Source organism: Oncorhynchus kisutch, linkage group LG25 (genome assembly GCF_002021735.2).
Source record: "Oncorhynchus kisutch isolate 150728-3 linkage group LG25, Okis_V2, whole genome shotgun sequence".
Lineage (NCBI taxonomy): Eukaryota > Metazoa > Chordata > Actinopteri > Salmoniformes > Salmonidae > Oncorhynchus > Oncorhynchus kisutch.
Window position 1 is genome coordinate 5,157,512 of NC_034198.2, and position 14,522 is coordinate 5,172,033.

The following is a 14,522-nucleotide window of genomic DNA, read 5'->3' on the forward strand; positions in this document are numbered from 1 at the left end:
GCCTGGGACACGTCTAGCTACAGCCTGGGACACGTCTAGCTACAGCCTGGGACACGTCTAGCTACAGCCTGGGACACGTCTAGCTACAGCCTGGGACACGTCTAGCTACAGCCTGGGACACGTCTAGCTACAGCCTGGGACACGTCTAGCTACAGCCTGGGACACGTCTAGCTACAGCCTGGGACACGTCTAGCTACAGCCTGGGACACGTCTAGCTACAGCCTGGGACACGTCTAGCTACAGCCTGGGACACGTCTAGCTACAGCCTGGGACACGTCTAGCTACAGCCTGGGACACGTCTAGCTACAGCCTGGGACACGTCTAGCTACAGCCTGGGACACGTCTAGCTACAGCCTGGGACACGTCTAGCTACAGCCTGGGACACGTCTAGCTACAGCCTGGGACACGTCTAGCTACAGCCTGGGACACGTCTAGCTACAGCCTGGGACACGTCTAGCTACAGCCTGGGACACGTCTAGCTACAGCCTGGGACACGTCTAGCTACAGCCTGGGACACGTCTAGCTACAGCCTGGGACACCAGCTACAGCCTGGGACACGTCTAGCTACAGCCAGGTACGCTGGGACACGTCTAGCTACAGCTGGACACGTCTAGCTACAGCCTGGGACACGTCTAGCTACAGCCTGGAACACATCTAGCTACAGCCTGGAACACGTCTAGCTACAGCCTGGAACACGTCTAGCTACAGCCTGGAACACGTCTAGCTACAGCCTGGAACACGTCTAGCTACAGCCTGGAACACGTCTAGCTACAGCCTGGAACACGTCTAGCTACAGCCTGGAACACGTCTAGCTACAGCCTGGAACACGTCTAGCTACAGCCTGGAACACGTCTAGCTGCAGCCTGGAACACGTCTAGCTACAGCCTGGGACACTTCTAGCTACAGCCTGGAACACGTCTAGCTACAGCCTGGAACACGTCTAGCTACAGCCTGGGACACGTCTAGCTACAGCCAGGTACGCTGGGACACGTCTAGCTACAGCCTGGAACATGTCTAGCTACAGCCTGGGACATGTCTAGCTACAGCCTGGGACATGTCTAGCTACAGCCTGGAACATGTCTAGCTACAGCCTGGAACATGTCTAGCTACAGCCTGGAACACGTCTAGCTACAGCCTGGAACACGTCTAGCTACAGCCTGGAACATGTCTAGCTACAGCCTGGAACATGTCTAGCTACAGCCTGGAACACGTCTAGCTACAGCCTGGAACACGTCTAGCTACAGCAGGCATCTGTAAAATTCATGGAGACAGTTTAATGTTTTATGACTTCATATAGATGAGTCAGGGGTCTTAGAGCAATGGCGTGAAAAACCTTGCCTTCACACAACCACCATATATAGATGAGTCAGGGGTCTTAACACACACAGAGCAATGGCGTGAAAAACCTTGCCTTCACACAACCACCATATATAGATGAGTCAGGGGTCTTAACACACACAGAGCAATGGCGTGAAAAACCTTGCCTTCACACAACCACCATATATAGATGAGTCAGGGGTCTTAACACACACAGAGCAATGGCGTGAAAAACCTTGCCTTCACACAACCACCATATATAGATGAGTCAGGGGTCTTAACACACACAGAGCAATGGCGTGAAAAACCTTGCCTTCACACAACCACCAATTGAAAATGTGTTTTTCATGCTAGCAGTCGTGCCTGCATGTCACAGTCTCACAGCAGCAACATAACTTGGTGAACGACAACACGATAATAGATCAGGCACTCACAGCTTACATTTGCCTTCACACAACCACCAATTGAAAATGTGTTTTTCATGCTAGCAGTCTCACAGCAGCAACATAACTTGGTGAACGACAACACGATAATAGATCAGGCACTCACAGCTTACATTTTCAAATGCGTTTTGGTTTATTTTACTGTTAAATTAACCTTGCATTGTTACACATAGATGCAGTTTTTGTACATTTGACACTTCTCAGGAGAGCTTAAGGGGACAGTTGCACAAAAAGCACTCCCTCTATACAGAAGAATGGAAATTACAACAATATTTCTCAATATGATCAATAACACCTTTGCATAACATTGTAGTCTATAGTGTATATTTTCACACCAAACCATTGGTTTCGTACTATTTTATGGGTAGACTTGCTTTTATCTTCACTATAAATCACTGCTTTTCCAATTAAGCCCAATATTCTCCTATTATGCCCACTTTCCATTGAAACACATGGAGTTTGTGTGTCGATTTCTCTAATATCCACTGAACATGAGCATACATGTTTTTAGTTCAGATTTAAGTTGATTAAAAACACAACAACTACAGTTATGCATATTTAGCATCTAGCCATGGTGCCTTTACCAAGATTAGAAACCTATGTACTCTCTCCAAGACGTTTGGAGTGGATAGGTAGTCGCTGATGCAGAGAAGAATAAGATCAGGGCTGAGGGATAGATAGAAGACCTACAAGTGGTGGATACAAATGCAAACAAAGGAGGGACAAGAAGATGATTATTGGGTGAAGACTCATGCACTTTTGGGTGGACCAGTCATATTGTCGTCTTACATTCATCCAAGTGATTCTGTTTTTTGGTTCACCACCTATACCTTTTTAACACACAGTAGAGAGGGAGATTTGAAACTATCTTCAGGATTTAGGACAAAAAGTTGAACTCATTTAAAAGAGTAGCACGACAGCAAATGTGAAATCAGCTTTCAGATAATTCATTGAAAGGTGTGTTGTGTTCTTTGTTGCATGGCTTCTTAACCAGAGGGCTAATGTGGGTTCAGGTTTGTGTTCTAACTAAGCAATAACACACCTGATTCAACTAATCATGTCTTGATTAAAGTATATATATATATATATGACTGGTTGAAATCGGGTGTGTACTGTTTGGCAAGAACATAAGCCTAAATCCACATGGATCTCTGTGGATACCATTGGACACCCCCTTAATATGAGTACTACTTTCATAATGAATAGAAATGATCCATTTATTTTAATAACTTTAGGGGAGATTAATATAATTTTACATAAGAAATGTCCACTTGTACATTTGGAAATGAATTAAACTAGATTATTTAAGAGGTGGTCTTATTGGGAACACAATTTCCACCTGATCGATGTGCCCAAAGTAAACTGCCTGTTGCTCAGGCCCTGAAGCCAGGATATGCATATAATTGGTACCATTGGAAAGAAAACACTTTGTAGAAATGTTAAAATAATGTAGGACAATATAACACAATAGATATGGTGGGAGAAAATCCAAAGAAAAACCAAACTGATTTTTTTTGTTGAGAGATCATCCTCTTAGAATGGCAAGTATAAAGTCAAACTGAAAATTATCTCCCTGGATGAAATTCCTATGGCTTCCACAGTCTATGTTCAAGGTTTCAGGCTTGTAACTTCAAAAACAAATAAGAAATACCAGTTTTAGTACAGGGACACAATCTTGGAAATTCGTGTTTGCGCGCGCCATGAAGACAGGACGCACCTCCTAAAAATCGGTTTTCTATTGAACATACTTCTTTCCATAAGAAATATTATAGTTTGATTACATTTTAGGGTATCTGAGGAGTTAATAGAAATGTATTTTGACTTGTTGAAACAAAGTTTAGGGGTAGTTTCGGATTCCTTTCTCTGCATGTTGAAGGAGTGGATTACTCAAAATCGATGGTGCCAACTAAACAGACCTTTTGGGATATAAAGAATGATTTTATCTAACAAAACGACACTACATGTTATAGCTGGGACCCTTTGGATGACAAATCAGAGGAATAGTTTCAAAAAGTGAATATTTAATCACTATTTGTGAATGTATGAATCCTGTGCCGCTGGAAAAATATTTTGATGTGGGGCGCCGTCCTCAAACAATCGCATGGCATGTTTTCACTGTAATAGCTACTGTATATTGAACAGTGCAGTTAGATTAACAAGAATGTAAGCTTTCAACCGATATAAGACCCTTATGGGTACCGAAATGTTTAGTATCCATAATATTTATGATTATTTATTCGAATTGCGCCCCCTCCATTGCCCTAAGTTAAACGGTACACTCTGTATGTATTATATTAAAACAGGTTGTAAGTAAAGCTTTCATTTTATATGCACTTTTCTTGAAAATTAGGGCAGCATACGTTAGAAATGTTTAAACTTAGATTTTTGGCTTAATTTGTACACATGCACGATACAATATCAGTTCTCTGTTTGACAGGTAGTATGGAGCTGCAGCTCAAAGTATTGTTTCTTCATACTATGAAATGCATTCTCAATGAATTTGGTCATGTTTTTTCCCCTGTTCAGAGAAATTAGTTATTGATGTTTAGGTTTATGTCCCATACAACATCCTGATATTACCAGGTTCTGACCGCTAGACAGTGCTGTTCCTGCCATTAGGCTTAATTTCTCAGACATCCAATTATATTTCAACAAAATAATGTTGCAGGAATGCTAAGCTTAAAGGTTTCTAACTCCAGAAACAATTTCAGAACAATCTGAGATGGTGGGTGTCATGGCTTGATGAAATGACCCAGAAACTATGTCAATGAGAGAGTGTACGTGTTTGTGTGTGTGCATGAGTGAGTAGGAAGTGGTGGTCAGTGTCCCAGGAAGTGTTTGTGCGGCTTAAGTGAAGGAACCCCGCCTCCCCTCTCGTCAAACACTGGGAGAGAGTCCTGACAGACACATGCGCCACACACACCCACACACAAAAGGCCACAAGAGATAGCGATGCAGTGTCCACACACACAATGTACCACGACCATTCGAACGTTACTTATTCAAATTGAATAGATACAACTCAAATGAGGAATAGGATGAAAAGCATGTCCCAGTCTTTCAGGGCTCAATGAGGAAGTGGACATGACTGACTGCTAATCAAAGTTCCTCCTCTTGCTAATCCCATTGAACACCATGCTAATATGACCAGATGGAAAGTCAATACACTGACCCCGAGCAACCTGGCTGACTAAGTCTCTCATAACTAATCCCATTGAACACCATGCTAATATGACCAGATGGAAAGTCAATACCCCGAGCAACCTGGCTGACTAAGTCTCTCATAACTAATCCCATTGAACACCATGCTAATATGACCAGATGGAAAGTCAATACCCCGAGCAACCTGGCTGACTAAGTCTCTCATAACTAATCCCATTGAACACCATGCTAATATGACCAGATGGAAAGGCAATACCCCGAGCAACCTGGCTGACTAAGTCTCTCATAACTAATCCCATTGAACACCATGCTAATATGACCAGATGGAAAGGCAATACCCGGAGCAACCTGGCTGACTAAGTCTCTCATAACTAATCCCATTGAACACCATGCTAATATGACCAGATGGAAAGTCAATACCCCGAGCAACCTGGCTGACTAAGTCTCTCATAACTAATCCCATTGAACACCATGCTAATATGACCAGATGGAAAGTCAATACCCCGAGCAACCTGGCTGACTAAGTCTCTCATAACTAATCCCATTGAACACCATGCTAATATGACCAGATGGAAAGTCAATACACTGACCCGGAGCAACCTGGCTGACTAAGTCTCTCATAACTAATCCCATTGAACACCATGCTAATATGACCAGATGGAAAGTCAATACACTGACCCGGAGCAACCTGGCTGACTAAGTCTCTCATAACTAATCCCATTGAACACCATGCTAATATGACCAGATGGAAAGTCAATACACTGACCCGGAGCAACCTGGCTGACTAAGTCTCTCATAACTAATCCCATTGAACACCATGCTAATATGACCAGATGGAAAGGCAATACACTGACCCGGAGCAACCTGGCTGACTAAGTCTCTCATAACTAATCCCATTGAACACCATGCTAATATGACCAGATGGAAAGTCAATACACTGACCCGGAGCAACCTGGCTGACTAAGTCTCTCATAACTAATCCCATTGAACACCATGCTAATATGACCAGATGGAAAGGCAATACCCCGAGCAACCTGGCTGACTAAGTCTCTCATAACTAATCCCATTGAACACCATGCTAATATGACCAGATGGAAAGGCAATACACTGACCCGGAGCAACCTGGCTGACTAAGTCTCTCATAACTAATCCCATTGAACACCATGCTAATATGACCAGATGGAAAGTCAATGCCCCGAGCAACCTGGCTGACTAAGTCTCTCATAACTAATCCCATTGAACACCATGCTAATATGACCAGATGGAAAGTCAATACCCCGAGCAACCTGGCTGACTAAGTCTCTCATAACTAATCCCATTGAACACCATGCTAATATGACCAGATGGAAAGTCAATACCCCGAGCAACCTGGCTGAAGAATTCTCTCATAACTAATCCCATTGAACACCATGCTAATATGACCAGATGGAAAGGCAATACCCCGAGCAACCTGGCTGACTAAGTCTCTCATAACTAATCCCATTGAACACCATGCTAATATGACCAGATGGAAAGTCAATACCCCGAGCAACCTGGCTGAAGAATTCTCTCATAACTAATCCCATTGAACACCATGCTAATATGACCAGATGGAAAGGCAATACCCCGAGCAACCTGGCTGACTAAGTCTCTCATAACTAATCCCATTGAACACCATGCTAATATGACCAGATGGAAAGGCAATACCCCGAGCAACCTGGCTGACTAAGTCTCTCATAACTAATCCCATTGAACACCATGCTAATATGACCAGATGGAAAGTCAATACCCCGAGCAACCTGGCTGACTAAGTCTCTCATAACTAATCCCATTGAACACCATGCTAATATGACCAGATGGAAAGTCAATACCCCGAGCAACCTGGCTGACTAAGTCTCTCATAACTAATCCCATTGAACACCATGCTAATATGACCAGATGGAAAGTCAATACCCCGAGCAACCTGGCTGACTAAGTCTCTCATAACTAATCCCATTGAACACCATGCTAATATGACCAGATGGAAAGTCAATACCCCGAGCAACCTGGCTGACTAAGTCTCTCATAACTAATCCCATTGAACACCATGCTAATATGACCAGATGGAAAGTCAATACCCCGAGCAACCTGGCTGACTAAGTCTCTCATAACTAATCCCATTGAACACCATGCTAATATGACCAGATGGAAAGTCAATACCCCGAGCAACCTGGCTGACTAAGTCTCTCATAACTAATCCCATTGAACACCATGCTAATATGACCAGATGGAAAGGCAATACCCCGAGCAACCTGGCTGACTAAGTCTCTCATAACAATATGTAGTCATTTTACATAGATAAGGTTGGCTTTAGTGGCTTGTCCATTTTCAGATGTCAGGTTGACTACCCTGTCCTCTTGTCCTGTGTGATCTAAGACGTTTTCATGGTGTGTGTGTGTGTGTGTGTGTGTGTGTGTTAGAAAGGGCCTGAGTATTGAGGACGGTGAATGCTGTAGGCAGTGTGGCACTATGCTCGGGTTACAGTCTCATGTGGGACTGGTCTAAACAGGCCAGATGAAAGCTCACTCCCCCTGCACAATAACATCTCAGCATCTCTGTTGATTTCCTGTCTCTCCAACATCCGACCATGCTTAGACTCAAAATACTGCAACAGGCCAATACTCTGATACCTTGAGCGCCAGACCGTTGACAAAGGAGTTGGCTATACCAAAAAAAACAGGCTAATATTCTGAGGCAAAGCAGACAACAGCACAGCCAAAACAAATGCGCTTTAGCAAGCACCAACACTACACCACACAGTCAATTGAAACAGCAGAGAGAAGGTTGAGGACGTACAGTAGGGGTACTTACTGGCTGGCGAGGGCGTGCTGTAGCTATTCAGGGGCAGGCCGGGGGGAGAAAGCCCCCCCAGCATATGGGGGAAGAAGTAGGAGTAGTGGGGCATGGGGAAGCCGTTGAGGTGTGGGCCCGGGACCGGGTTGCCCTTCCCAGCCATTAGGGCTCAATCCAGCGCCACCGATGACGACACCCCAAACACTGTGGCAATACAGGGCTCAGAATGGTGTCAGTGTGGGTAATGGAGTGGTTTTAGCCCCCATATGGGCGATGGACATGCGTGGTATTCCAGTGGCGTTGGGACTGGAGAAATGCCCTCTGAATTAGGCACCTGGAGTTGTAGTCTCTTGGAGTTGTAGTCTCCCCCAAAGTTGCCGCCTGTTTGTTACCTCCTTTGACTGATGGCGAGGAGAGGTGCAGGATAGTGGTTATGAAGGAGGTTTTGAACCTTCACAGGCAGGGTATAACAGGTCTTTCACTGTGGAGTCGGTTCCAGACATGGGGAATACGTAGAGATATGTCGACTATGAAAGGGTCCTCTCTGGTATAGCGCTAACCGTTCAGTGTCTTTTGAGTGTCCTTCAATCTTCACCTAGAGAGAAAGATAATTAAACATGTTGAATCCCCTTTGGGACAATATCATAGATACCACAAACACACTTTAAAAAACATTACATGTCAGCCCTCGCATCTATACACACCTGCAAAAGAAGCTATGGTTAAAAGGTCAACTGCAACACACAAACACAGCGAGAGAGATGATTATATAAAGAAAATATATATTTCCCCCCTATTTAAAAGGGGAAAAACATGCATCTATGTGACGCTAATTACTGGAAATGTCGAGTCTGAAATGGTAAAAAACACCCACTTCAGGCAAATTATCTTATGGAGCATTAAAAGCCATGAACAGCATGCAATGGGTATGTGATAGCTCGACCAATACACACACTCATTACCAAGGCTAGAGTGAAAACTCTGGGGGAATGTCACCGAGACATGAATGAAACAAAAGAAAACATAGCTAATGACGACTATCGTTAGTCCCGGATGTCTTTCACAAACACACACAGTCAAAGCCATAGAGCAGGTGCGCGCACACACACACACACACACGTCACTTGAGTCCGTATACATCATGTAATGTAAGAATGAAGATCCAATGTTACCAACATTAGACAAACAGAATACAATACACTCAATTCTAGCCCATTTTTAGGCGTCTCTCTAGCTACAGCCTGGTACACTGGGAACATTGTCTAGCTCCAGCAGGCCTCTGTATAATTCATGGAGACCGTTTGATCAAATGTTTATATACATGACTTCATTTTTTCAGCGTAATGATCTCGTTATGAGTCAGGGGTCTTAACACAAACGGGGCAACGACGTAAGAAACCTTGACAATGGGTGACACAACCACCTAAGCAAGATGTGGCGTTTGGTAAAAAAGGATTGCTCTAGTGAGCATTACACATGAATGAAGCAAGGAGGAAAATAGTTTTTTTTTTGTTGAAAATGTTATGAAATTGTATGTCACATGCTTCATAAACGACAGGTGTACTAACAGTGAAACTTAAGGGCCCTTCCCAACAACGTAGAGAGAAAGAAAATAGAAAATGCTTCATAAACGACAGGTGTACTAACAGTGAAACTTAAGGGCCCTTCCCAACAACGTAGAGAGAAAGAAAATAGAAAATGCTTCATAAACGACAGGTGTACTAACAGTGAAACTTAAGGGCCCTTCCCAACAACGTAGAGAGAAAGAAAATAGAAAATGCTTCATAAACAACAGGTGTACTAACAGTGAAACTTAAGGGCCCTTCCCAACAACGTAGAGAGAAAGAAAATAGAAAATGCTTCATAAACGACAGGTGTACTAACAGTGAAACTTAAGGGCCCTTCCCAACAACGTAGAGAGAAAGAAAATAGAAAATGCTTCATAAACGACAGGTGTACTAACAGTGAAACTTAAGGGCCCTTCCCAACAACGTAGAGAGAAAGAAAATAGAAAATGCTTCATAAACGACAGGTGTACTAACAGTGAAACTTAAGGGCCCTTCCCAACAACGTAGAGAGAAAGAAAATAGAAAATGCTTCATAAACGACAGGTGTACTAACAGTGAAACTTAAGGGCCCTTCCCAACAACGTAGAGAGAAAGAAAATAGAAAATGCTTCATAAACGACAGGTGTACTAACAGTGAAACTTAAGGGCCCTTCCCAACAACGTAGAGAGAAAGAAAATAGAAAATGCTTCATAAACGACAGGTGTACTAACAGTGAAACTTAAGGGCCCTTCCCAACAACGTAGAGAGAAAGAAAATAGAAAATGCTTCATAAACGACAGGTGTACTAACAGTGAAACTTAAGGGCCCTTCCCAACAACGTAGAGAGAAAGAAAATAGAAAATGCTTCATAAACGACAGGTGTACTAACAGTGAAACTTAAGGGCCCTTCCCAACAACGTAGAGAGAAAGAAAATAGAAAATGCTTCATAAACGACAGGTGTACTAACAGTGAAACTTAAGGGCCCTTCCCAACAACGTAGAGAGAAAGAAAATAGAAAATGCTTCATAAACGACAGGTGTACTAACAGTGAAACTTAAGGGCCCTTCCCAACAACGTAGAGAGAAAGAAAATAGAAAATGCTTCATAAACGACAGGTGTACTAACAGTGAAACTTAAGGGCCCTTCCCAACAACGTAGAGAGAAAGAAAATAGAAAATGCTTCATAAACGACAGGTGTACTAACAGTGAAACTTAAGGGCCCTTCCCAACAACGTAGAGAGAAAGAAAATAGAAAATGCTTCATAAACGACAGGTGTACTAACAGTGAAACTTAAGGGCCCTTCCCAACAACGTAGAGAGAAAGAAAATAGAAAATGCTTCATAAACGACAGGTGTACTAACAGTGAAACTTAAGGGCCCTTCCCAACAACGTAGAGAGAAAGAAAATAGAAAATGCTTCATAAACGACAGGTGTACTAACAGTGAAACTTAAGGGCCCTTCCCAACAACGTAGAGAGAAAGAAAATAGAAAATGCTTCATAAACGACAGGTGTACTAACAGTGAAACTTAAGGGCCCTTCCCAACAACGTAGAGAGAAAGAAAATAGAAAATGCTTCATAAACGACAGGTGTACTAACAGTGAAACTTAAGGGCCCTTCCCAACAACGTAGAGAGAAAGAAAATAGAAAATGCTTCATAAACGACAGGTGTACTAACAGTGAAACTTAAGGGCCCTTCCCAACAACGTAGAGAGAAAGAAAATAGAAAATGCTTCATAAACGACAGGTGTACTAACAGTGAAACTTAAGGGCCCTTCCCAACAACGTAGAGAGAAAGAAAATAGAAAATGCTTCATAAACGACAGGTGTACTAACAGTGAAACTTAAGGGCCCTTCCCAACAACGTAGAGAGAAAGAAAATAGAAAATGCTTCATAAACGACAGGTGTACTAACAGTGAAACTTAAGGGCCCTTCCCAACAACGTAGAGAGAAAGAAAATAGAAAATGCTTCATAAACGACAGGTGTACTAACAGTGAAACTTAAGGGCCCTTCCCAACAACGTAGAGAGAAAGAAAATAGAAAATGCTTCATAAACGACAGGTGTACTAACAGTGAAACTTAAGGGCCCTTCCCAACAACGTAGAGAGAAAGAAAATAGAAAATGAAACATGTAATAAATAAATACACAATGAATAACGATAACTTGGCTATATACACGGGGTACTAGTACCAAGTCGATGTGCAGGGGTGCAAATTCATTTAGGCAGATGTTAAAGGTCGACTGATTCATTGGAATGGCCGAGTAATTAGGGTCGGCTTCAAGTTATAATAACAATCTGTAATCGGCATTTTTTTTACACCGATTATGGCCGATTACACTGCACTCCACGAGGAGACTGTGGCAGGCTGACTACCTGTTAAGCAAGTGCAGCAATGAGCCAAGGTAAGTTGCTAGCTAGCGTAAAACTTATCTTATAAAAAAACAACCAATCTTAACATAATCACTAGTTAACTACACATGGTTGATGATATTACTAGCTTGTCCTGCATTGCATATAATCGATGCGGTGCCTGTTAACTTAACATTGAATCACAGCCTACTTCGTCAAACGGGTGATTTAACTAGCGCATTCGCGAAAAAAAAGTTGTTTATGGTTAGGTACACATTGGTGCAACATCAATGCCATTCTTAAACTCAATACACAAGTATATTTCTTTAAACCTGCAACCATATGTAGTTAATAATGCCTGCTAACATGAATTTATTTTAACTAGGGAAATTGTGTCACTTCTCTTGCGTTCTGTGCAACAGAGTCAGGGTCTATGCAGCAGTTTGGGCCGCCTGGCTCGTAGCGAACTGTGTGAAGACCATTTCTTCCTAACAAAGGCCGTAATTAATTTGCCAGAATTGTACATAATTATGACATAACATTGCACAACCTTCAATGTAACAGCAATATTTAGACTTAGGGATGCATTAGATAAAATATGTATTGCGTATTTCACTGAAAGAATAAACTTTTTTTTCCTCTTGAAAATATCATTTCCGGATTTGACCATATTAATGACCTAAGGCTCATATTTCTGTGTGTTATTATATTATAATTAAGTCTATGATTTGATAGAGCAGTCTGACTGAGCGGTGGTAGGCAGCAGCAGGCTCATAAGCATTCACTCAAACAGCACTTAACTAGCAGCTCTTCGCTGTGCTTCAAGCATTGCAGTTTATGACTTTAAGCCTATCACCTCCCGAGATTAGGCTGGCAATACTATATTGCCTATAAGAACATCCAATAGTCAAAGGTATAGGAAATACAAATGGTATAGAGAGAAATAGTCCTATAATAACTACAACCTAAAACTTCTTACCTGGGAATATTGAAGACTCGTGTTAAAAGGAACCCCCAGCTTTCATATGTTCTCATATGCAAGGAACTTAAACGTTAGCTTTTTTTACATGGCACATATTGCACTTTGTTTTTGCATTATTTCAACCAAATTGAACATGTTTCATAATGTGAGACTAAAATGATTTTATTGATGTACTATATCAAGTTAAAATAAGTGTTCATTCAGTATTGTTGTAATTCTCATTATTATAAATATATATATAAAAATAGGCCAATTAATCGTTATCGGCTTTTTTTGATCCTCCTGTCTATGAAATGCCCTTTTTGTTACTAATTTAACCAGAACCATGCATAATGACTAACTTCTTGTAGCAGACATTATAGAACATTAACACATATCTCATAAACAAATCAAGCAAAAGCCCATGTGCTAGTGAGTAGCCAGCTAATCTTTATATTTTAAGTTGAGTGAACTTGGATAGATTTGCAAGATAAGAAGGTAGAACAGTTGAATTGTTATGAACCCTTCTGTCCTGTCCGTCTCCAACTGTTTTAACAGCATGCTAGCCTATCCACTTAGTTCAGATGTTCAAATCAAGTGCCCTACCCTATTTCTCACAATGAGAACAAGTTGCCAAATCCTTACATATGTGTTTTAGGCTTATTGCACATTTAGAAAACACATGCTGCTAGCGGTACATGGTACCGCAATGGCGCACGCGACCAACAAATAATGCATTTTCCAGAATCAAATGTTTATTGATACTCTCGTTTTAGTATTGTCTGCTCTGCGCTCAATTTGAAGAGTAAAAATAGGATCGTTAAAAAGGTTAACTTCTCTATTACAGTAAAATAATGCCTCAATGTGTTTGTGTCCATATGACCGATTCAGTTGGACCAAAACTCAAATAGCGAGTTGAAACCGCTTGTCAGAGATGACGTGATCTCTCATCTTTGTTGTTGTGAGTGGAGGGGCTTGGTGTGTGTGTAAACAGAGAGGAAGATGCAAAGATGAGCTTCTACACGCTTATTTTGGACCCAATCTTGTCGCCTGCCTTCCTGCCTTTGGGACAACGACTCCCGTTATTAGAGTGGAGACATGAGCATCTAATCCTTATTTACAGATCTCTGGTGTAAATGGGAAGGTGCACACAGCACAGAAGGAGCATAGGGGACAAGGCCAAAAAGACAACATGAGAACAAGTGGACAAACGCACATCGTTCTTGCAAAGCAGGCATTTGGAATATAACGCAAAAACATTTGAATTAATTTGATATATCGCCCAGTCTATAGTTAGAGATTAAGTGACTAGGCAACAGGATAGATAAAAAGTAACAGCAGCGTATGTGATGAGGCAAAATATTGTCATTAGTCATTGAGAGAGTGTGTGTGTGTGTGTGTGTGTGTGTGTGTGTGTGTGTGTGTGTGTGTGTGTGTGTGTGTGTACACAGGATTTTGGCAATGAAGCCTTTTATCTACTTCCCCAGAGTCAGATGAACTCTTGGATAACATTTGTATGTCTCAGTGTCCAGTATGAAGGAAGTTCAGGGTAGTTTCGCAAACCAATGAGAACTAGCGTTAGCGCAACGGCTGGAAATCTGTCTCGCAGACATGGTCTATATGGGGCCCTGGTGTGTCCGTCTCTCCATCAGGCTGGGAGCATGGCTTTTTTGGCTCTCATCCTTCTATTAGCTGCCTTATTCTTATTGATCGGGGCCAAAGTGCTCTCCAAATCACCCTGTAATATGGCTGGGCAGCCGGATACACAAGGATACCACAAACAGACACACACAGGACACACTGATATAGTGACAAACAAAAAGGAGGACACTGCACAAGGGGTGAATTTGCATTAGCTAAAGAGCTTTCACGAACATCTTTAAAAAGCCCAAGGGTGCTGGTCTTTGTTTTATTTCACTTTTAAAA

At 42.1% G+C, this 14,522-nt stretch overlaps 1 protein-coding gene across 3 annotated transcripts in view; it reads right to left on the reverse strand.

Moving 5' to 3' along the window:
- Positions 1-14,522, reverse strand: part of LOC109875680 (retinoic acid receptor alpha) — a 273,460-nt gene that overhangs the window by 140,643 nt on the left and 118,295 nt on the right. For 2 of the 3 annotated variants that reach the window (XM_031804752.1, XM_031804751.1), the window contains exon 3: positions 7,752-8,328. In XM_031804752.1, coding sequence (XP_031660612.1) covers positions 7,752-7,896 — 145 coding nt within the window. In that variant the 5' untranslated portion in view covers positions 7,897-8,328. Of the gene's footprint in view, positions 1-7,736; positions 8,329-14,522 lie in introns of all 3 variants that reach the window. The other variant, XM_031804750.1, reaches the window with a different exon arrangement.